The following is a 25,195-nucleotide window of genomic DNA, read 5'->3' as shown; positions in this document are numbered from 1 at the left end:
CTATAATGTAATAGTTCAGACTTTTACAGACGCAGCGATACCAATTTTGTTTACATTACTTTAACCAGTTCAGGACCGGGCTATTTTGAGCCTTCAGGACCAGACACCGTTTAGCCCTTTTTAGCACGCGTTAGTTAAATGGCTATAAGTTTTTTATTTGTTGGGTGAACGACGTGATTTTTGCAATGTTTTTTTCCGTAGACAATGCAGGTTTCTACACATCCTTTTTGCGATTTTAGAATTTTTATTCTTAATGTTTGAAAATAATAGTAAAAAAATAAGCTTTTTTACGTTTCAGCTTTTTTTTTTTGGTAATAACAGTTTTACCCTAAAATAGTTTTTTTATTTGTGATGGTCATTGTTTACCGTAAATTTTAATATATTACATGTCTATATTAGGGTAATTGGGTCAGCGCTAGCATTACGACAATGACTGGGGGGGGGGGGGGGGAAACGTTTTTTTTTGGGGTGGGTATTTTATATGTATTTATTATATAAAAAAAATTTTTACTCTTTTTTTTTTATTACTATGGTCTGTCCCCCAAAGGTCAAAAAAGACCTTTGGGGAACTTTATATATTTTTTTTTTCTTTCTTTTACACCATCTTTTCCACTGTAAGTGGATCTGCACAGCAGCCCCAGTTACAGGGGAAATCAGCCCTCTCATAGTGACGATTGTCACTAACTGGGCTGTGCTGGGTCTAGTAAGACCGAGCAGCAGTCTGCCACTAACGGCACCCAGCGATCATGTGACCAGTCACATGATCACCGGGAGGAATAGAGACAGCGGGGCGGCCACTGCCTCTATTCCTATACACAGCGCGCATTGAGCGCTGTGTACAAGTGATCAGAGAAGACAGAAGCAGATAAAGCTGCTTCTATCCTCTCCTCAGGGTCCCCGGCAGTCACTGACAGCTGGAGACCCGACATTCAGCTGCCCGATGGCGCGGGCAGCAAGTTAAAACCAGAGCCGCAAAAAGTCTATGGCTCGGGTTTTAAGGACCCGTCCCTGACCGCTGGCCGTAAAAACCGCAGCCAGCGGTCAGGAACCAGTTAAGGGAGAAATGGGAAAAGGGGGCTTTTTGAACTTTTAATATATATTTTTGTCACTACTAAAAACTTTCCCACACACTTCATTAGCCCCCTAGGGGACTTGAACCAGTGATTGTTAGTATATAGCCTTAGCAGATGCAGAGTGATGGCAGCCCTGGGGGCCTTCATCAGGCCCCTGGGCTGCCATGACAACCATAGTCACCCTCGATCTCGTTGCATGGGGGGGGTTATGAGGTGTCGGAGGGGGCCGCCCCCCTCTTTTCAACTCCTCAGATGCTGCGATCGGGATTGACCGCAGAATTTGAGTGGTTAAACAGTCAGGATCGCTGCTCCTGGCTGTTAGTCCCGGGTGTCGGCTGTACAATACAGCCGATACCCGCAGCATAAAGAGCGCGCTCCGAACATCACTCGCACGTAATAGCATTTTTGGGTGCGCGAAGGGGTTAAGTAATTGTTTTCGGAGTTCAATGATTCCTCCTAGTGAAACTTCTCCTTTGAAAAAAAATAAAATAAAATCAAAGACCAAATTAAGATTAGGGTCAAACAAAAGTCTCTAACTTACACTTCCGTGTAATCACGAATGGAAATAATCCAGCAGGTTATCCAGCTTTCTAAAAGACCTTCAAGCTGAACATTATACATACCAGTTTTGCACAAATATAAAACCTTTTTAAAAAACTATAAAAATGCAGAAAAGAGATTACAAAGGAAAAAAATCACTTCCAGAAACAAACTCAACCTCGACTGTGTAAAACTAGCAAAATAATTGTGCTCAGAACATTCACCCTACAAAACTAAAGTAATATTGAAGCCTGTACAGAAATGAAATAAAATACTCGTTTTTACGAGACGGCTCAGAGGACGCCCTTCAATGGAGTGCAAAGAGAGTCATAGCCGATTAAGAGAGAGTAAAGTGCAAAAATCTATCAGATACTTGACAATGAAGAGAAGCAAAAGATTTTCTGCCGACGCTGCCGAGTAATGTGCACCCTGACTGCCATCACCGTACACCTCCAAGACTACACTCAAATCAGGCAATTCATGTGTTAATTCAGGTATACCAAGCAGGCCTAAGGCTCATATAATAGGACTGCATAACACACAAATTACAGATTCTGCCAGATTTACCCTCGGTTTGTCCCTAGTACATAAAGTGGTAATAGACGAGGACATGTCTCACGGTCACCCATGTTCACCCAGAGGTTTCGGGCATGCTCACTAAAAATCTGCGCTCCTAACTTGGCTTATTCTCAGCCATTCTCCTTGCCCGATCAACAAGCGTGGAGATGATATTTTGACAGATGGAAGACAAAGCACAAATGAAAACAAATACCAAACTGAACTCTAAAGCTATAAAAGATGAACACAATAGGAAATAAATAGGTTTCAACCCTCTCAAATACTGAGCAATGAATGTTGGTAACAGGACCATAGCGCCAGAACTCACAGACCATAGCGCCAGAACTCACAGACCATAGCGCCAGAACTCACAGACCATAGCGCCAGAACTCACAGACCATAGCCCCAGAACTCACAGACCATAGCCCCAGAACTCAGACCATAGCCCCAGAACTCACAGACCATAGCGCCAGAACTCACAGACCATAGCGCCAGAACTCACAGACCATAGCGCCAGAACTCACAGACCATAGCGCCAGAACTCACAGACCATAGCGCCAGAACTCACAGACCATAGCGCCAGAACTCACAGACCATAGCGCCAGAACACACAGACCATAGCGCCAGAACACACAGACCATAGCGCCAGAACTCACAGACCATAGCGCCAGAACTCACAGACCATAGCGCCAGAACTCACAGACCATAGCGCCAGAACTCACAGACCATAGCGCCAGAACTCCTAAGATCATTCATGTTGGATATTCCCATTAGCAGAGATATGATCGATATGAGTAGATTTATTGTACATTTCGGATAGTGGTATGTAAACCCAAAGACTTTTCTAAAAATATAAAAAGAAAACTATGTACATAGTAAGGCCAGAAGCATCTTATTATTTGTGGGTTTGGTCACTTCAGCTTCAACCATTGGAAACATGCACAAAATCACGTATACAACCCAATTCTCCATAGACAACCAGCAGTAGAACTCAACAACATTTAACACCATGAGCCAGTCATAGGTCAACTTTCCAACAGGCCAGTTCATAAAGTGTATCGCCTTATAGAGCTGCCTTAGTGGGAATAGCAAAACAAACAACGTGGTAGGCCACATAAGCTCATAATGGGACTGCTAAGTGCTGTGGCGCCTAAAAATCGCCTGTGCTCGGACCTTTACGCACAACATCAGCACAAGGTTGATCGGAGCTTTAAAAATTGGGCTTCCAAGTCATCACATACAAGCGTCATATCACCATAGGCAATGTCAATGACCCATAGGAACACTGGACCCTGGATCAGTGACATTCGACACTGGGACTGATAAATCCACCTTGCACCATCTGCCAGTCTGGTGGTTGCCAGTTGGCTTCCTGCAGAATGCTAACGTAGTGAAGGAGGAATACAGCTTTGGGCTGGGCACCATGATTCCAGTGACGAAAATCAATGCTACACTCTATTATGACATAGTGGTAGCACTTTCAGGAAGTCATTTTCCTATTTATCATGACAATGCCCCGAAGCGGAAAAAGCAAATAAATTTCTGACAAGTTTTGTGTGGGAGAACTGCATAGAGCCCTAATCTCAACCCCATCGAAGACTCATCACCCATCAGGAGCCCAAAGTCGGTGTTAAGGTAAAAACACATGGTGTCCCCACACTTTGCCATTTAATAAATAAAAAGTACAGAATATATTGACGTGTATTACTCACTGGTGCTTTTTCGCCTTCATTAATGCCAAACACATCTCTTCTCTTTACGGTAAAAATCTCCATATCTCGACAGTCGTCATCATCATCCTCCTCATCTATCAGCTGAAACCCTGTTTGTTTTTTAGTCTCTGTGTCCTCGGCCGCCTCCTCTGAATCCTCGTCTTCCTCACTTTCTCCACTGGATTGTACATCATGCTTTGTATTCCTTTTATTTTTCTGGTCCATATTCTTTCCACAAAGCTTAGCTTTGAAATGATCAATTTCTTCATCACTGATGGTGCCAGGCTCCTGGACCTCATCACTAGGTTTATTTCCTGAACTCTTTGAGCTCTGGGCCTTCTGAAGGAATCGCACCCTTGGAGCCACAGCGAGACCCAATGACCTGAGACATAACATTGAGTAAAGTCAATACCAGTGGTAAAAAATAAAATGTATCTACATTTGCAGTCTTGACATTATTGAGACAAACAACAATAGGAAAGACTAACCCTTCAATTATGACAACATAAATATAGTAGTCATTTAAAAGTGTTTTTTTTTTTACATTTCAATTTTTTCGACTTTTCTGACCAATCAATTACATAGTTCATAAAAGTAGGATAGGTGGGGGTCCGACCTGAGCGCGAGAACGAGGGGCACCAAGTGTACACCCTGTCCGGAAGCTGCACTCCCTGTTGGAGCGCTTGGCTGTTTCCCACGGTTCCATTTATTTCTATGGAGAAATTCCGTGTACCTACGGTCAAGTTTCTGGCCAGGTAGTAGTGCACCCCTTCTTTTTCAAGAACAATGAGGGTCTAAAAGAAAGAGTCACCGATCACAGAATGTTTTTGGTTGTTTTTTTGTTTTTTGTAAAAGTACAACGTTATTGTGGGAAAACTCCTTTAAAAATAATTTCCTGTCTCAGGCTGGGTTGACACTTAAACTTCAAAAAAAATTCCTAAATAGTAAATCTGCTTAGTTATACAGCGGTACTGAAGCTGGGATCAGACTACTGGATAATTGCTTCAACCGGATTTTACGTGAAGAACAAGAGATGGCAGAAAGGGAAAAAAGTAGCAATGGGATCAAAAAGGATAGGCGTACAAAAGAGAAAGACCCCAAAGGCAAAGGTTCAATGAGCTCAAAGGCTCAACAAAAAGATATTGAAACGTAGCAATATCAAATAAATAAAAAAAATTACACAAGCATCAGATTAAGATGGGAAGAAGAGACTTAAAAAAGGAAAAAATATATATATTTTTAGAACACAGGTGACAATTTTATACAGGTCATAGAAAGGTATAATAGACGTGTGGAGGGGGAGAAAACGTGCACAATATCTGATGCCTTCCAATCCCTGTTCCCTCGAAGTCTTCTCTCCAAAAATAACTGAGTGGCATGCAGATTTCCGGCTCTACATAGTCTATCTACAAAGTAAAACTCTGACGACTAGAAGACCAAAAACTCCTGACACTTCCTTCTTGAGCCTGAAACATAAATCTGACAATACAGAGTATTATAGTGCGCCTGGTAAAGGACATCCCTACTGGTGCAGAGGTGAACCTGCCACACTCTGTAATTAAAGAATAAATTGTTCCAATCAAAAAGTTACATTTCGTTTCCCTAGCCAGATGGCCTGTGCGTGCCAGTCACTTCCTTGTAACATTTAGGCCACAGAACAGTCCTGATGAGTCACGCTGTCAGCACACAGACAGAATATTTAATCCTCTACATTGCTGCTGTTACCAAAAAAAAAAAAAAAAGGAATCAAAATAGAAAAAGTATAAGTATCTTTCATTGTATGACCTTTTAATTGTGGAAAATACGGTAAAAGCTTATCAGAGGGCAAATTTTTAAGTCTATGGCCGATCTTAATCAGACACCTGCCCATGTGGGGCAGCATTATCTCATAAGGACAACCCATGTAGTTATGCCCTATTAGAAAATAAGTATATTACAGAGGGTGTTACCCCACAGAGGGCAACCATTTAAAATAAAATAATTCAAAAATATCCAAAAATTGGACAGTCCATTTTCATTCATATTCCAGGAAGACTAAATCGTGTTATATGAGTCATGAAAGACATGAAAACACAGATGGAACTCAATCATTTTAGTACATGAATAAGGGATCAAAGAAGAATAAAAGAATAAGACGACTTACCGAGCATACTGTGTAAGTGGCAACTTAAAGACATCAAAAACGTCCTTGTCCTTCATTAAATAGACAGATCGCAAATAGGAAACAAAACACTAAAAAATAAATAAAAAAATGTCATTGTTGAAAGCCGAGGCACGAAAAAAAATGTGGTAAAATTGTGAAAAATGATTGCCGGCTGGCAAGGGAGGAGGGGGTGGTTACCCTGTATCTGAAAGGATGAAACTGGACTTCCCCCTATAATTTTTAAAATGCCAGTTCACTCTTAGTCTTTCTCCGAAGAGCATTTATGACTAATTTTTGGCTAACATTTTCATTTTATTACTATTATTTATTATGGAATTTGGTTCTTACAACGGTGGACCCCATTAATTTCCAGGCCAGGGTACTCTGTGGAGCACTGCGGCTCATTCAGAATTTTTCCCTGCACAGCGCCACGACCGTCCAGGGCAACTCAGCCCTATTCACCTGGATCGGAGCTGCTGTGTGTTAATAAAATGATGAATATAATAGGGATACGCCATCACTTGCTACCACCAGAATACAATTTTAACATAAAGAATTCAAAGTAGCATATTTTACATAATTGGTTGACCAAATGGAATACATCCATCTTAAAAATGATATTCATTTCTGACAATAGTCCCTTATCTCAGTCCCTGCACCCACTTACCCTTTGAGCCCGTTCTTTCATCTCTTGCTCCTGGGCCAAAAATGCCTCGAGTCGCCCTTGAACATCTAGAAGCTTATCAGGGTTAATTCTGGAGGGACAAAAATGTACTTTAATAAATAGGACTTAGAAACGCTGCCACAATGCTGTAATTCAGCTGCTCAATCTAATTTCCTTTTAATTTGTTTTTCAATTAGCTTATAACACATAATCTGCTTTCAGCTTATTACGGGGTTTTAATTTTAATAATTGCAGGGAAAAAAATCTATTTTTTTTTAATAATGATGAATAATAACTGTAAACTCATTTACAATAGTCCATCATTATGGCAAATTACCGTTTTAATCTGTGACCGAATATATAAAGTAATGGATGATGGGGATTGTAACACGGACGCTGGTATCATAATTGGAGATGTATCCTTTACTACAGTAGGTATATAGATGACATTTCTTATATATGGAGTGACAAATTTTGAAATAATAATATTTTCATGATATTATATAATTGCATACAGCAATCTTACTAAAAGGATCAAGGTTATATACTAATATCTCCATCAAGCCTTAAAGAACAACTTCAAATGTATGTGAACATGTTCTAACATTCAGATTAATATTTTGCCCGTAAGGGAGCAGTATTAAATTAGTTACCACCACTGTCCATTAGATATGCCATAAAAGTCTAATCGGTGCTTGAGGTTCTTGCGGATATCTGGTATGGCAGGCGCCACAAGTAGGAGCGTACCGCATATTCATTTCTACGCAGTGAGCTCCCTCTAGTGGTGGCTGAAGGCAGCCGGCATTTCATAACATAACTCATGCGAAGAAAAGCAGAGGATTTGGAGCTCTGACCCAAACAATGTAAAAATGAAATGATAGTGACATGTGAATCACTTTGCTGCCCTAGGTCACCAGGAATGTATCCATTAATTCATTTAATACCCTAGACCACCACAGATCTTAACGCTGGCACTATTGTTTATGGGGGGGGGGGGCACATTGCTGGCTGTGATGGTATTATTGGGAGCACTATAAGAATTGTTATTTGTGTACTGTATCACAGTATTGTATCCATTATGGCAGCAATTATGTACACTGTAGGGTGATTATTTATGCTGAGGTTATGGACTGTATCTATAAAGTGTTCGTATTTATTTGTATGTGAGAGTGTTGCATATGCATAACCACACCTATGTACCCCACCTTGACAACATCCTGTGAACCCCCAATTAAAATGCAGTCAACGTTCAGCTAACAGTTGCCTGCACTGCATAGCTCCCACCAGCAGGTGTCCCCACGGAGCCTGAACGGTCCCTATACTGCCACAAGACTGCTCTCAAAAAGGGGCATTAGTGTTTTTCTTTTTCATGTTTTTATAGAATATAGTACCTTCAACCATGCCTCTTATATAATGGATTCTTTTCACTTCTGGGGCAGCCATTAATGATGGATATCTTTAATGGCTTTCATTCTAAACTTATTTATAATGCAGCAGCGGTAAGACACAAACAAAAACATGTTGCTGCAATTATTAAACATTTGATAGTGGCTATAGTTAAGTTGCAGAAATTTCGGAGACTAAACATTTTTTCCATTTAGTTGGGGGTCGGTGAGGCTTCATACGGAAAAGATTGTTGGCAGAGGTCATAAAAAATAAGCAGGACCCACTGAAAAAAAAAAAATTGTATCAACGGCCAAGTTTACATCTTGAGAAACTTTCACCAAATAGAGTTGTCCTTAGGATAGGTCATCAATATCAGATCGGTGGGGGTCCGACTCCCGGCACCCCCGCCAATCAGCTGATTGATGGGACCACGGCGTTTGTCGCGGTTAACTTTTCCTAATTTACAGGCACATCTTCGTACACATCTGTAGCAGCTGTGACAGGGATTGCAGTTCTGGTAACGTTCATGTGAATGGGACTGACCTGCAATCCCAGGCACAGCCACTTCTGATGTGTACGGCGCTGTGCCTGGTAAGCACTGAAGAGGCCATGGCCCCTTCAGTCAGCTGATCGGCGGGGGTGCTGAGAGTCGGACTCCCACCGATCTGATATCGATGACCTATCCTAAGGATAGGCCATCAATAAAAAAAAGGTCTGGACAACTCCTTTATTCTCTTATAATCTGCTTATAATACAAACAATTGTAAAAAAAAACAAACATCTGCCATGTGCTTTTCAATTGAATCCTTAGGCAGCCATTTTTCCCACTAAAACTAGGTCCTTTTAGATGGCCCGATATTGGCCCTGAATATGAGCGCCGATTGACGGTTTAGCAGGTTGCTCGGCGCTTGTTAGCTTCAGTCACAAGGAGCAATGATTATTAGTATGGAGACTAGCAATCATTTCTACAATCACTCATCCCCATGCATTTGCATCATGTCGGCCGCACATCTCCATGTTTATAAAAGGAAAATTTGCTGCCAACTAGAGACCATTTTTTTTTACTGCATAAACGATACGATCAGCCGATGAACGAGCGTTTTCTCATTGATCGTTGCCCGGTTTACACAGGCCAATGATCGGGAACAAACACTCCTATATGAACGCTCGTTTGCCTGATCATTGCCCTGTTAAAAAAAGGTCTTAATTCAGTTACCAACACAAAAGTCCTGAAGTTGTGCATTGTACTATACATCTCAGCAAGTCCTGCTCGACTGAACACGCACAGAGGAAACGTAGTCTGCCAATAATTTGCTTTCCCATTCCACTTCAGTAAAAACGTGGAACATCCAGGTGGCCATGTGGTCAGATTGTAAAAAAAAAAAAAAAGAAAAAAAATGTAGATCCGGATTTTCTTCAAAAAGGGCAGAAATTCGACAGAATTTGTACAGGACTTAAAAAAAAAAAAAAAAAAAAAAGTTACACATTGATGGCCGCAGAGTAGATTACATACTGGATTTCATTAACGGGCACTTTTTTCTCATCTAGTTGTCGTGACATCCCTTTCACTTCAGATGGCAGCAACACCAGCACAGCTTCTCCTCCTTCTTTGTACCTGAGTACAAAAAACAAGACACAGCAAGGACACTTAGTACCAGAATAAATGTATAAAATGTAGTCATGCTGCCAGGGAGATGAGTAATGGTGAAATGTAGCAGCCCTGGCGGCGGCGGGATACAAATGTAACCACAGAAAATGACAAAGTATTTAAAGAGGATCTGTCGCCTCTCCTGACATGTCTGTTTTAGTAAATACTTGTATTCCCCATGAAACAACAATTCCGGAGCATCTTTTCTTAGAACTCTATTGTGCCATTCCTCTGTTACTCCTCCTGGAAAAGTATGAATAAATTGACAAATGGGTATTCGGATTCCCCTGGTCAATGGGGTGTATCTCTTCACAGTCTGACACTACCAGACCTGTCAGGAGTGTTTTAATATTTGTTTAATCCTAACCCCAGCCGCCCAGGTCCCGGGTACAAGACTTTCCAGCATAAGATATAACTATATTAAAAGCAGAATATTAATAAAACCCAGCTCAGAAAAACCAGAGGACTCTCTCTGAGCATCTCACATGAAGACGCTACATAATACACACACACAATTTAGGGATGACATTCATATTCCCCTTTCCACTTTGATTTTTGCATCGGCTTCATAATTATTCTTTGTGGCCATAATTGACAGTTCCATAAAAAGGAACATTACAGCGAATGTAAAACCAGAGGATATGGGAAAAAAAGATATTTCTTTAAACATGACCGAGATATCATTCACTTTCATTTCTATTGTGAGTAAGGATGGAGCCGGGGGATAAATGAATAATGCCTCCTGCTGCAAAGCATTGTGGGACAGAAATTTGAGATCATAAAAAAGACAGTCTATTTCTTTTTTTACCACTTTAGTAATGCCCTAATGGCATAGCTACGTATGGGTGTTGTAAATATAATCCACATATCCCTATTTAAAGGGACTCTAAGAAAACGGGCTACTGTTGAAATCCTATTAAGGAAAAGAAATCGTTCATGTTTCCAACTACACGGCAGATTTGTTGGAGAGAAAATCAGTTCTATTCATCGGACTGGGACTTGCAGAAATCCATGCACCTGCTGCAGAAAAAAATCCCATTCATATGTATGAAACGGATTTTCAGTTGCTGAAATTTCTGCTGCGTGTGAACATAGCCTTAGGCCTCCATCAAACAGCAGTATTATGGTAAGTTTTTATTGCTGCAGTAATTGGAAGCCAAAACCAGGAGTGGAATCTACACAGAAAAATTCTAATCTAAATACTGCACCTCTTCAGTGTTTTGGCTTCCAAATACTGACTGAAGTAATGCCGTGTGAAGGAGGTCTTATACAGCTGGAGGTAGATAACACAGGATCACACCATAACAAGTAATGGACACCCCCCCCCCCCTCCCCGTGGATTATTGCATATAGTATTAGCAGTAACGCCGAAAAAAATCATTCCACGGAGTGCTTCATTAATGACGTATTCATATGAACATCCAATGCCCGATGAAAGATCCATTTTATTTCCCCTTCATTCTCTAACCCTTCAGTTGTTACTCAATCGCAAAAAGGGCCACGGTTGGAATAAGCAGGGTGGCTTTGGCTTCTCAACCTTTTTCTGCTGAGGTCTCACCAGCTAGAACATAAGGACGTCTGAGCCTTACGATTGGTCAAAATTAAGAATTAACATTTTTTATTTGCCCCCTGAGTCCAGTATAAGCACAAAAGGAGGTAGGAGTTAAAGGGGTTCTCCTGGCATTTGTTATTGATGGCCTATCATTAGGGTTAGCCATGAATATCAGATGGGAGGGGGTCAGACTCCCGACACCGCCGCCAATCGATGGACTGAAGGGATCCACAGTGTTCACTTGAATGAGACCGGAACTGCAATCCCAGGCACAGCCGCTACGGATGTGTACGCCGCTGTGCCTGTAAACTGGGAAATGACTGTGGCGACATCATCAATCAGCTGTTTGGCAGGGGTGACGGGAGTCAGACCCTCACTGATCTGATACGGATGGCCTATCCTAAGGAAAGGTCATCAATACAAAATGCCCGGAGAACCCCTTTAACCAGTTATTAGCGGTAGTTTACACAGCGTTTCCGCGTCTGAATCTGCGCCAAGAAACACCCCATATTACCCTCTATTGATTTCAAGCCGCTTGTGGAAAAAAGAAAGTGGCATGCTCTTTCCTCAAGCAGTTTCCACCTCAGATCTTCAATTGAAATCAGTGAAAGGCAGAAAAATCTGCAGCAATCATTCGGCGCGCTTTTTCCCCTCAATTTTTGCATTAGATTTAACGCCCAAAAAAAGAAACGCAAACAAACAAAAAAAAAAGCGTAAAAAAATGCTGGCAATTCAAAATATGCCTCAAAATCCCTGAAGGCTATGTACACATGGCGGACTTTGCTTTGCGGGTTCCCCCTGCAAAATTATTCCTGAAAAAAAATCATCTAGCGAAAATCAGAAGTGTCTGCCTCCCATTGAAATTAATGCGTGGTGGAATTTTGCGGAGAGAATCCACCGCAAAAATTACGCCGTGTGTACGGAGCCTTAGAGCACACCTTTTTTTCCTTCTCTCTTTTTTTGTCTGCTGAAGGAAGGAACGTAAGTGGATATACTTGTGCTTTGATGATATTTGAGGTTACGTTAATGTTTAGAAAAATTTAAAAAAAGCTGCAGCCAGAGAAAAAGACCCGTGAAGTATCTGATCATTCCTGTCAAATCTGTCTCCACAACTAGGGGGCGCCTTACAGTTTGAGAAGCACTGGTGTAGACCACTTTATCTAGGGCAGGGAGGTGGCATACTGCAGCAGAGACCTTGTCTGCTGCTCTGCCTATATTGGGCACCGGCCCCTTTAACCCCATAATGACCAAGCTATTTTTTACGTTTTTCCATTGTCGCATTCCAAGAGCTATAACTTTTTTACTTTTGCGGGACAAGTTGTATTATGTAATAGCACCATTTTGAGGTACATATTTATTGATTAACTTAACTTAACTTTTTTTGGGGGGGGGGGGGGGAATAGAGAAAACACCAGAAATGTTGCCACTCTTTTTTGCGTCTTAAATCTACGCCGTTTATGGTGTGGTATAAATAAAGCAATAGCTTTATTCAGCGGGTTGTTACGATTGCAACAATACCAAATTTGTACGTTTTACTACTTTTACACAGTAATAACACTTTTTTTTCAAAATTATTTGTTCTTGCATCTCCATATTTGAAGAGTCATAACTTTTTTAGTGTTCCGCCAATGCGGTTGTATGAGGGCTTTTTTTTTTGCCGAATGACTTGTAGTTTTTATTGGTACCATTTTGGAGTAGATGCGACTTTTTGATCACTTTTTTTAAAAAAAAGTCAGGATTCACAGAAAACAGCAATTTTTCCATAGTTTTTTATTACATTTTTTACGGCGTTCACCGTGCGGGTTAAATAATGTAATAGATTTATAGTCGGGGTCGTTACGGACGCGGCGATACCAAATATGTGTAACTTATTTACTTTATTTTGGTTCTTTAATAGTAAAGCATTTTGTAAGGGGAAAAGGTGGGTTTTTCATTTTTATTTACTTTATTAAACTTTTTTTTCACTTTTTTACTAGTCCCACTAGGGGACTTTAATATGCGATTCTCCGATCGCTTTCATAATACACTCCAATACTTTTGTATTGCAGTGTATTACTGCCTGTCCGTTTAAAACGGACAGGCATCTGCTAGGCCATGCCTTCGGCATGATCTAGCAGCATACCTCCCAACCGTCCCGGATCCAGCGGGACAGTCAGAACAGCTGATCGTTGCTGACTGCAGCAGCGATCAGAAGGCAGGAGTCTTGCGGCGGTGTTCTCACTGGGATCGATGCTGGCCCGTGAGTGGACCAGTCCAGTCACCTGACCTGATCTGCCTTCTTCTGACGGTAAGTGACGTCAAAGCAGAGCGGAGAGTGGCAGCAGTAGGGCCGGCTAAGCCCTTATTCACACTACAAGGTGTGACGGCCGTTCATAAAACGGCTGTCACACGGCTGCAGTAGGAACAATAGACCCCTAATGGGGCTATTCACAACACCAATTTTTTGACGGCCCGGAAAAAATGGGACATGCCCTATTTTCGGCCGTTTACCCGGCCATCACCGGAATGTGTCCCGAGTGACGGCCGTGTCTTCCGTCGCTCACGCTCTCTCTCCTCCTCCTCACAGTGCAGAGTGCATGGGAGGAGGAGGGTCTTTTTTTGCTCCCTGTAGGAGTCGGAATCCCCAATCTCCGACCGGGGATTGGGGATTCCGCTACAGGAGAAGTGAGTGACTACACTGTCCATATATGGACATTGAAGTCCGTGACTTCTGCTGGAAGGGGGGCTGTGGCATTATCTACAGAGGGCTGTGTGTGGCAACAAATTTAAATGAAATTCATCCGATTTTAAAACAGACAGGGAAGAAAACTGATGAAAACGGGTCAAAAATCGGCCGTTAAAAACTGCAAAATAGCCCTGAACGGAATCGAAACGGATGCAAAACGGCCGGGAAAAACTGACGTTTTTATTGGCCGACACTCGGACCCTGTTGTGTGAATAAAGCCTACCACTACCGCTCTGGCGGCAATGTGGCGCCATCGACGGGGGGGGGGGGCTGTGTCTGGCGCCATCGACGGGGGGGCTGTGTCTGGCGCCATCTACAGCTGGGCGGTTTGTGGAGCTATGTACAGGGGGCTGTGTGTGGAGCAATCTACAGGGGGGCTCTGGTGGACGATTTTTCCATTGACCGGTAGCAGAGTTACACAATTGGAAAAAAAAAAATCCCCATCATGTAACTCTGCTACCTGTCAATTGAAAAGTCATCCACCACAGGGTCTTCCTCTTGACTTTCATTGTTCTCAGCCTTTTGGTTTGTCCTGCAGCTGCTGCCGCCGTGATGAGCAAATGTTATACCAAAGCTAGGAAAAGTAACACAAAGACGATATAACCGGATCCATAATATCTGTGATATCCAGACAGTCTAGAGATCCGCAGTGAGAATGTGCGCGCGTTATTTGCATTGATGTGTGATATTGGGCGTGGCGTAAAATGTCCCTCTTTTCCGAATTCAAAAGTTGGGAGGTATGCTAGCAGGCATTCACTACATCCAGACCTGGGGGCCTTTATTAGGCCCCCGGCTGCCATCGGAGACACAGACACTCGGCAATCTTATCGCCGGGTGGCGGTAGGATGAGAGGGAGCTCCTTCCCGCTCTTCAAAACAACTCGGATGCGGCGCTCACTATTGACCGCCGCATCTGAGGGGTTAAACGGGTGAGATCGATACGAATATCGATCTCACCCGTTCGAGCAGGGATGCCCCCAGCTACCTCTGGTAGCAGGGAGATTTAACGGCTCCCTGCTCTGTTTATTTATTCTGATGCAGCGATGTAAAAAGGCATATGCATCAGAATAAAGCCCATTTGTGGCCGCCGTGAAAAGGCGTATTGGTGGTAACTAACCGGTTAAACATTCACCAACTACAAAAAAATAAGAAAAAAAATGGGCCTATTTTTGTGGCCAAATTTTTGTGACACTATTTTAGGACCTTAGAAATAATCCTAATCTGACCACAGACCAGATAGAAAGATGGTCAGGCAGACGGCCGATCAGTCATACAACAGTAACACAGATATGATTATGCACAATTCATAAAACCCCCCGATAAGTGCCCTTAAAAAAGTTAAAGCAGCCGCAAAAAAATAGAACGACAAATCCAGAATTTTATTCCACAGATTTTCTGCTGGACACAGGAACATGACCCATTATTGACCAAGAGCAGTCAGAATGGCCTGTTTTGTCAGACAATCAAATGGCCAGTTTCAGGGGCTCTCAGATATTGGTTTGCTTTCTTGCTCATTTCTAGGTATGGTGCTTGAGAAAATGAAAAGTCAGAAGCAAAGGCCTCGTTGAAGTCCAGAACAAGAACGATCATGTTTATTGACAGCAGGCAGAGGTACTGAAAATTGGATTGAAACCAAAACACAAAATTTGAAAAAGTTAAATATCTATTATACAAGAAAAAAAAAAAGTTTTCATTAATGAAAAAGATTTTTTTTCTGCGCTTTGGAATATTTTTCAATAGCACAGAATCTTCGAATTCTCCAAATCCAACATATTTTAGGGATTAGAATAGGAAGTCTGACCACATTCATTTAAACAATGAAAAAGGAGTTTTATTCCACCGCGTGGCTTCACTGAGTGATTTATAGGTGTATGACCGAGATCTCCTCCTCTATATCATTCCACCTGGACCCAGGCATGCCTTAATGAGGAACTTTACCATGGCCATGGGGTGTAGATGAGCGACGGGCTCCCTGCACCCCCAAGTATCATTTACTTGGCTCCTTGTGACAAGATACAACAGGCCTTGCCTGGAGGCACCAGAAACAGTATAAAACATACAGAACGTAGCCAGCGAGTGGTGACAGGTAACATGAGACAACATGGAGTAGACAACTCCCATCATGTTATTATAAAGTCTGTGCAGCCATATTTATTACCTTTTTCATAAAAATTGGTCTCCAAAAGGCACTTTGAGACTCTACAGTCCTGGCCAAAAGTTTTGAGACGGACACAAATTTGGGTTTCCATGAAGTTTGCCGTTTCAGTGTTTTTAGATCTGTTAGTCAGATTTCTTTGGTAAACTGAAGTACAATTATAAGTATTTCATAAATTGCTAAACGTTTATTGACAAATACACAAAGTTTATGCAAAGACTCAATATTTAGGCCCAATGCACACGACCGTAAAAACTCCCGTAATTACGGGCCCATAGACTTCTATTGGCCACGGGTACCTCCCCGTATGCTTACGGGAAGGTGCCCGTGCCATTGAAAAAGATAGAACATGTCCTATTTCAGGCCGTAATTACGGCACGGGCAGTTCATAGAAGTCTATGGGGCTCCCGTAATTACGGGTGACTACGTGTGTGCACCAGTAATTGCGGGAGCGTTGCTAGGCGACCTCAGTAAATAGTCACTGTCCTGGGTGCTGAAAGAGTTAAACGATCGACAGTAACTGTTTCAGCACCCTGGACAGTGGCTACCGATCAGAATAGATAAAGCTGCAAAAAAAAAAAAAAAAGGACGTTCATACTTACCCAGAACTCCCTGCTTCTTCCTCCAGTCCGGCCTCCTGGGATGACGTTACAGCCCATGTGACCGCTGCAGCCAATCACAGGTCAATCACAGGCTGCAGCGTCATCCAGGGAGGTCAGACTGGATGTCAGGAGAGGGACGCGTCACCAAGACAACGGCCGGGTAAGTATGAATTTCTTTTACTTTTATTACGGAAAGGGCTGTCCCTTCTCTCTATCCTGCACTGATAGAGAGAGAAGGGCTGCCGATTAGTGCAGTGAAATTTTGCAGCCAAAAATGTGCCCGTAAATACGGGTGACACCGGACCCGTATTTACGCCAGTATTTACGGGTGGACAAAAATACGTTCGTGTGCATGAGGCCTTACATAGTGTTGACCCTTCTTTTTCTAGACTTCTGCAATTCGCCCAGGCATGCTGGATATCAGCTTCTGGGCCAAATCCTGACTTATGGCAACCAATGCTGGTATCATCAGTGCTTGGAGTTTATCACAATTTCTCTGTTTTTGTTTGTCCACCCGTTTTTTTGAGGATTGACCACAGGTTCCCAATGGAATTGAGATATGGGGAGTTTCCTGGCCATGGACCCAAAATGTCAATATTTTGTTTCCCTAGCCACTTCGTTATCACTTTTGCCTTGTGACATGGTGCTCCATCCTGCTGGAAAAAAGCATTGTTCAATCCCTGTACTTCCTGCAGAATGCCAGACTGTCCTTGATGGTTTTTCTAGGAGAGAAGTGGCTTTTTTGCTGCCCTTCTTGACACCAGGCCAGCCTCCAAAGGCCTTCGTCTCACTGTGAGTGCAATTGCACTGACACCTGCCTGCTACCATTCCTGAACAAGCTCTGCACTGGTGTTGAACCGATCCCATAGCTGAATCCTCTTTAGGAGACGGTTCTGCCACATGTTGGACTATGTAACACTGAAGCCTTCTTCACAACAATTGAATCTCTCTCCTTAAAGTGCTTGATGATCCAATAAATGGCTCATTTAGGGGCAATCTTACAAGCAGCAATGTCCTTGCCTGTAAAGCCCTTTTGATGCAAGGCAATGATGACTGCACATGTTTCCTTGGAGGTAATCATGGTTAACAGAAGAAGACAATGATTTCAAGAACCATCCCCCTGTTAAAGCAACCGGTCTGTCCTTAGAATTCAATCCGCATGACCGAGTGATACCAGCTGACATCCTTGTTAACACTTTCCCCTGAGCGAACGAGAAGATTGCCAAAATTATGTTAGCAGGTCATTCTGTCTCAGGGCCCAAATGAAGTGGAAATGTTGTTTTTTTTTGTTCATTTTCATGGCAATGAATGACTTTACAATTTATTGAAATTCATCTGATCACTCTTCATAACAATCTAGAGTTAACGCAAATTGCCACTATAAAAACTGAAGACGCAAACTTTGTGAAAAATCAAAATGTGTGCGCGTTTCAAAACTTTTCGCCAGAACTGCACATATACGACGCAACCTACAGACAGGATATAGGAGGTCAAACTACATTGCCATAATGATGAGTGCGCACAAACTTATTTTTTTCGGCCGCAATTCACCTGCAAATCCTCGGGTGAACTTCAATGGGCCCATGCACAAAACCATGGTTTCCACGGGCCGTGTACCGCAAAAAGATAAGATGTCTTATTACAGCCGTATTTTGTGGTCCAGGCTCATAGAAAAGAATGAACGCGACCGTGTGCAAGGCCCACGAATTGCGGGCGGGCCCGCGGGTGACACTAAGTGGCTGTCCACACCACTACAACTTAACTGTTTATATAGGGCTAGTATATCCGGCTCTGCCCCTGTAGTAGAGAGGAAGATGGGACAGAGCAACAACTGCAGATTCAGACTCTGATCTTTCTGCTCCAGCAATGACATGTTGACAACACTGAGGACACCGCTACAGCGGTCACATGTTGGGTCGACACGTTATCGCTGAAGCACGAACAACAGAGACCGACGCGGACCAGGGAAGCAGCAGCACGAGAGCGGTAGAGGATTGGTAAGGTCTATTGACGATTACTTCACACCATAATAAGCGGGTTTTCAAAGTTTGCACGGGGTTGGACAACCACTTAAACTTACCTCTTTTCCCAAATATCACTTATTATAGTCATTATAAAGTAATCCAAAACAGAAAAAACTAGAACCTTTGACTGCCCTATATTATAATGATTAAAATAACATAAGCGAATGTAAGGTTTATGCAAAAAAGAGCAGTAGTCACTGCAGGTCCCTGGTTCTAGAAATCATATAATCTACGAGTGGTAATTATAGAACTGCCTTTCTTTAGGGATTTGTTTGTACTTTACATAGCAGAAAAAAAGAGCATCCAACGCAATGCAAATACTCCGTTCTCTAGAGCAGCAGCTGCCAACAGAAACGTTACTGTCATGACAGCTGATTTTCCAACCAGACACCAGAAGAGAATTACAATAACCTCAAGATGAAGATTTACACGTTAAGCTTTTACTGCCCTCTTGTGACACGACAGCTCAAATAAGAGATCTGAGACGTAATAACGGAACAACTTTATATATGTGCAATCAAAGGAGCAACATAAGAAACCCAAGAAAGTGCTCTGCAACGTGCTGGCGCATAACAGAAAATTGGACACTCAGGACTTCAGGAAACCGGGTGACAAACCTTTTGTATTACAGGTCACGGAATCATTCCAGAAACAGATTTAACCCTTTCATGACCAATGGTCATTGATGCCGCTGTGTCCAGGTCAAACTTTGTTTTTCTGATATGCACTTCCGTGAACGATAAGATCTTTGCAACCGCTTTGAACGTCACAACTATTTTTACTAGACTTGTAATTTTTATTTTATATATATATATATAGTACATACACAGTTGCAGCTCTTTAACAATTAGTCTTCTCCCTCCGTCACCCTGGATCGCAGTGAGCGGATGAGGGCTATAAGGCTATATACACACGACCGTGAAGAAGAGGGCAGTTAACAACGGATCAACAGTCAGTTTTTCATGGCTTTTTTGTATCAATGCGTCTCAAAATTGGAATCCATTTCCCGGCCGTCTGACCGTTTTCAACCGCAATTCGCCATCCGTTTTTCATGGACGTAAAAAAAAAAAAATATGGATGAATTTTATTTGTTAGGGTTTTTTTGTCCCAAAGCCCTGAAAACACCACAGTGCCCATGTAGATAGTGACGCAATACCACTGTAAATAGTGCCAGTGCCCACATAGATAGTGCCAGTGTCCACATAGATAGTGCCCACTGTAGATAGTGCCAGAGTTCCCAATGTAGATAGTGCCCACATAGTGCCACACATGGCTCCCATATAGACAGCAACAGTGTCCCCTGTAGGTAGTGACACAGTGGCCATGTAGATAGTGCTACACCCCCTGCATATAGCACCCCCTGCAGACGGCGCCACGCTTCCCCCCACCCCCCCGCAGGTGGCGCCAGTGTATGGACAATATCCTTTCCATGAGGCCATACCACGAGGGCATCAGGTGGCGACTAAAATGGTTGCAAATGAGACATAAAAATGTAGAAGCCAAAACAATATTTTTTTTAAGTAGAAGTCAAATTTTTTATTTTTTTTAACCTGGTAGCCCCACTGCATAGATTTTAAAAAATAACATCCTGGCTGCCTGCCACCACCACCACCACTAGAGGGAGCAGGGGAGCTTATTGCATACTGGTTTATTACAGAGTTTAATGTATAGACGTATGCTCTCCATTCCAACTCACAAGGAGGGATCCCCAGCACAGAAACAACCCTTTTAAACATTAGTACAAAATAAAAGCTAGCAAACCCATCAAGGTTTATCAACGCGGAACAATATGACACCCGATTAACAGGCTTCCAGGCAGTGAAAATCCTGGTAAAGAGGCTATTTTCATTTTAAAAAATCCAACATCGATAAGTTTAGTTTGCGTGCAGCCTGGTGATCAAACCCCGCTGGAGTCCTACAACTAAGAAGCGGATATAATGACCGTAGATAATGCAGTTCCTAATTAGTGCTGATCATTAATTAAAGTTTTATGTGGGACAATTAAATACTCCTGTGGTCCATGAAACCTTCATTGAAGTCCCCGCAAGCTCCATTAGCCATATGCAATAAAATGTAATCCAGATCACATACAATATGCTTCAATAGAGATATGGCTGTAACATTTGAAGAGGGGAGATGTGTGCTAATCAAAAACGGGGCTCCCCTCAATTACCTCATGATCGCTCACAGTATGGAAAACCAGAGACCACATCCAATGGCTGAGTGAAAATTCAGACAATTATGATCACACAATGCGGCCATTTGTTGGACTCAAAATTTGTTTTCAATATATCTCCGACTACCATAATATATATATATATATATATATATATATATATACACATACACATACACACACACACACACACACCATATATTTTGCAGATTAAGTCCCCAAGCACACGACCGTGCATTTGAGTCCGCATACTATCCACAATTGCAGAGCTGCAATTGTGGATAGTACAGGGCACATTATATCCTACGGGCCAATGCACACAACCGTGGTTTCCCTGGTCCGTGCACTGCCCGGAGCCCGAACCACAAAAAAAATAGGACGTCATTTTACAGATTGCATTTGCAGTGCGGGCTCATTAAAAACTCAGTGCACTCGTCTGTGCACAGTACGTGATTGCGGGAGGTCCACGGGAGCCGGCCGTACACCTTGTACATAAATACTTGCATAAAATATTTAACCGCCTCTCAAGTACATGGCATTACTTCTCTTATACTTCTCCTGAATGCCTGTATTATAGTCCACAGCTGAATTCGCAATTGTGCTCGTGGTTAAAGGGGTTATCAGGTTTTTTTTTAAATTGATGGCCTATACTTAAAGAGGCTCTGTCACCACATTATAAGTGCCCTGTCTCCTATATAAGGAGATCGGCGCTATAATGTAGGTGACAGCAATGCTTTGTATTTAAAAAAAACTATCTATTTTTACCACTTTATTAGCGTTTTTAGATTTATGCTAATGAGTTGCTTAATGCCCAAGTGGGCGTATTTTCTCTTTAGACCAATTGGGCGTTGTACAGGGGAGTGTATGACGCTGACCAATTCAGTGACCAATCAGCATCATGCACTCCTCTCCAATCATTTAGTCAGCACATAGGGATCCTACTAGATCCTTTTGTGCAGTCTTATACTAACACATTAACAATACTGAAGTGTTTAGACGTTCCACGGGATGTCTATTCACAATCTCTGCACTTCGTTACCGTTTTTATGGTAGTTACAGCAGAGGAGGCGTGATCTCGTAACCTGTCTACTGTAAATACCACAGACAGTAACGAAGTGCAGAGATTGTGAATAGACATCCCGTGGAATGTCTATTCACTGTTTAGACCCTTCAATATTGTTAATGTGTTAGTATAAGACAGCACCTAAGGATCTAACAGGATCCCTATGCGCTGAGTAAATGAATGGACGAGTGCATGATGCTGATTGGTCAGTGTCATACACTCCCCTGTACAACGCCCACTTGGCCTAAAGTAAAAATACGCCCACTTGGGCATTAAGCAACTCATTAGCATAAATCTAAAAACGCTAATAAAGTGGTAAAAATAGATCGTTTATTTAAATAAAAAGCACTGCTGTCACCTACATTACAGCCCCCATCTCCTTATGTAGGAGATAGGGCACTTATAATGTGGCGACAGAGCCTCTTTAAGATAGGCCATCAATATTAAATCAGTGGCGGTCCAACTTATGGCACCACTGCCAATCAGCCATTTGAAGGGGCCGCAGTACTCGCAGGAGCGCCGCAGCATTATTATTGTTTAGATGAGTTTAATTTGTAGCGGCTTTGAAAGTACATAGGACAGTGGTGCAATACCTTTCACAGCCGCCAATTTAATATTAATGGTTTATCCAAATAACCTCTTTAATAAAAAACGTCGACAAGCTAACAGTTAAGCCTCACTCAGGCAACTCAGTGTTGTAGGGAAAAACGGTCAATACCCCTATTACTGTACATTGCCAGGTGTAAAGACTTTACTTTCTACACCGTGTTCCAAATTATTATGCACATTGGATTTAAGTGTCAAACATTTAATTATTAGTTTTTCAATGAAACTCATGGATGGCATTGTGTCTTAGGGCTCTTTGGATCATTGTAATCAATCTCGGACACCTGTGATAATTAGTTTGCCAGGTGTGCCCAATCAAAGGAAAACTACTTAAGAAGGACGTTCCACATTATTAAGCAGGCCACGGGTTTCAAGCAATATGGGAAAGAAAAAGGATCTCTCTGCTGCCGAAAAGCGTGAAATAGTGCAATACCTTCGACAAGGTATGAAAACATTGGATATTTCAAGAAAACTTAAGCGTGATCGTCGTACTGTGAAAAGATTTGTGGCTGATTCAGAGTACAGACGGGTTCGTTCAGATAAAGGCATAATGAGGAAGGTTTCTGCCAGACAAATTAATAGGATTAGGAGAGCAGCTGCTAAAATGCCATTGCAAAGCAGCAAACAGGTATTTGAAGCCGCTGGTGCCTCTGGAGTCCCGCGAACCTCAAGGTGTAGGATCCTCCAGAGGTTTGCAAGTGTGCATAAAGCTATTATTTGGCCATCCCTAAACAATGCTCACAAGCAGAAACGGTTGCAGTGGGCTCAGAAATACATGAAGACTAATTTTCAAACCGTGTTGTTCACTGATTAGTGCCGTGCAACCCTGGATGGTCCAGATGGATGGAGTAGTGGATGGTTGGTGAATGGCCACCATGTCCCAACAAGGCTGCGACGTCAGCAAGGAGGTGGCGGAGTCATGTTTTGGGCTGGAATCATGGGGAGAGAGCTGGTAGGCCCCTTTAGGGTCCCTGACGGTGTGAAAATGACCTCTGCAAAGTACGTAGAGTTTATGACTGACCACTTTCTTCCGTGGTACAAAAAGAAGAACCGTGCCTTCCGTAGCAAAATTATCTTCATGCATGACAATGCACCATCTCATGCTGCAAAGAATACCTCTGTCATTGGCTGCTATGGGCATAAAAGGAGAGAAAAACTCATGGTGTGTCCCCCATGTTCCCCTGACCTCAACCCTATTGAGAACCTTTGGAGCATCCTCAAGCAAAATATCTATGAGGGTGGGAGGCAGTTCACATCAAAACAGAAGCTCTGGGAGGCTATTCTGACATCCTGCAAAGATATTCAAGCAGAAACTGTCCAAATACTCACAAATTCAATGGATGCAAGAATTGTGAAGGTGATATCAAAGAAGGGGTCCTATGTTAACATGTAACTTGTAACATGTAAGTTTTTTCTGATTGAAAGAGCTTTTGATTTCTGTAAATATGACCTCCTGATGCTGCAAATTCAACAAATTACCATTTTAGTTTTCTTTACAACCTTTAAAATGTTTTGATCTCTGTTGTGCATAATAATGTGACACAGTGCATTTTGAGTTTTTTACTTCTAAAAACAAATCTGTTATCATTAGGAGATTTGTTCAATAAAATTTGCATTATACTCCAACGGTTGATGGCTTGAAGATTATACTGACTGTCATTTGCATCGACTATTTAGGAAAATCAGCGAAAAATAACATTTGCATAATAATTTGGAACCCAGTGTAGAACGCTAATCACCAGACCTAACTCTGGGCAGACATTCAGCCTGTAAGGAATGCTTGGAGAAATTTTGCTCTGAAGCCAGCAGAATTGTGAATGCAGCTCTGGATAAAAACCTGAATCTTCAGGACTGGACACAGTTTAACCATTTCAATGTTAGTTTAATGGCTATAATCATTTTGTTGCACCAAAACTTTATTTACATAAAACTAGAAAGAAAAATAGCAGTAAGACCTACCTGGCCGTTCTCCCAACTCTGTGTATATAGGTATTGGCGTCCTCAGGGCAGTCCAGTTGCAGAACCCAGTTCACTGCTGGGAAATCTAAAAAAAAATATATAAAAAGTATGACAAAGATTCATGGTCTCGCGGCATAATACAATGTAATATTACTAAGACAGCAATTCTGCTTGCAGAGTCTATATTAACATGGTTAGTAATATCAAGGCAGCAGACAATCCCGGCAATATTCACGATGACACATTATATACAGCCGCCCGCATCGTCCAATATTCATAACACAGCATATTATATACAGTCACCCGCATCGTCCAATATTCATAATAACACAGCATATTATATACAGCCGCCCGCATTGTACAATATTCATAACACTACATATTATATACAGCCGCCCGCATCGTCCAATATTCATAATAACACAGCATATTATATACAGCCACCCGCATCGTCCAATATTCATAATAACACAGCATATTATATACAGTCACACGCATCGTCCAATATTCATAATAACACAGCATATTATATACAGTCACCCGCATCGTCCAATATTCAGAACACTACATATTATATACAGCCGCCCACATCATCCAATATTCATAATAA

General features: G+C 42.1%; 1 protein-coding gene across 2 annotated transcripts in view; it reads right to left on the bottom strand.

Annotated features, from left to right (window-relative positions):
• The window catches only part of DDX10 (DEAD-box helicase 10), a 243,339-nt gene that overhangs the window by 163,649 nt on the left and 54,495 nt on the right, over window positions 1-25,195 (bottom strand). Inside the window, exons 9-13 of one of the 2 annotated variants that reach the window (XM_075851596.1) lie at window positions 24,586-24,670; window positions 9,590-9,691; window positions 6,694-6,781; window positions 6,027-6,115; window positions 3,884-4,265 (exon numbers count right to left, since the gene is read on the bottom strand). In XM_075851596.1, coding sequence (XP_075707711.1) covers window positions 3,884-4,265; window positions 6,027-6,115; window positions 6,694-6,781; window positions 9,590-9,691; window positions 24,586-24,670 — 746 coding nt within the window. The remainder of the gene's footprint in view (window positions 1-3,883; window positions 4,266-6,026; window positions 6,116-6,693; window positions 6,782-9,589; window positions 9,692-24,585; window positions 24,671-25,195) is intronic. The other variant, XM_075851597.1, reaches the window with a different exon arrangement.

Source organism: Rhinoderma darwinii, chromosome 2 (genome assembly GCF_050947455.1).
Source record: "Rhinoderma darwinii isolate aRhiDar2 chromosome 2, aRhiDar2.hap1, whole genome shotgun sequence".
Lineage (NCBI taxonomy): Eukaryota > Metazoa > Chordata > Amphibia > Anura > Rhinodermatidae > Rhinoderma > Rhinoderma darwinii.
The sequence above is the reverse complement of the archived record's forward strand: the minus strand, read 5'-3'. Positions and strand labels throughout refer to the sequence as shown.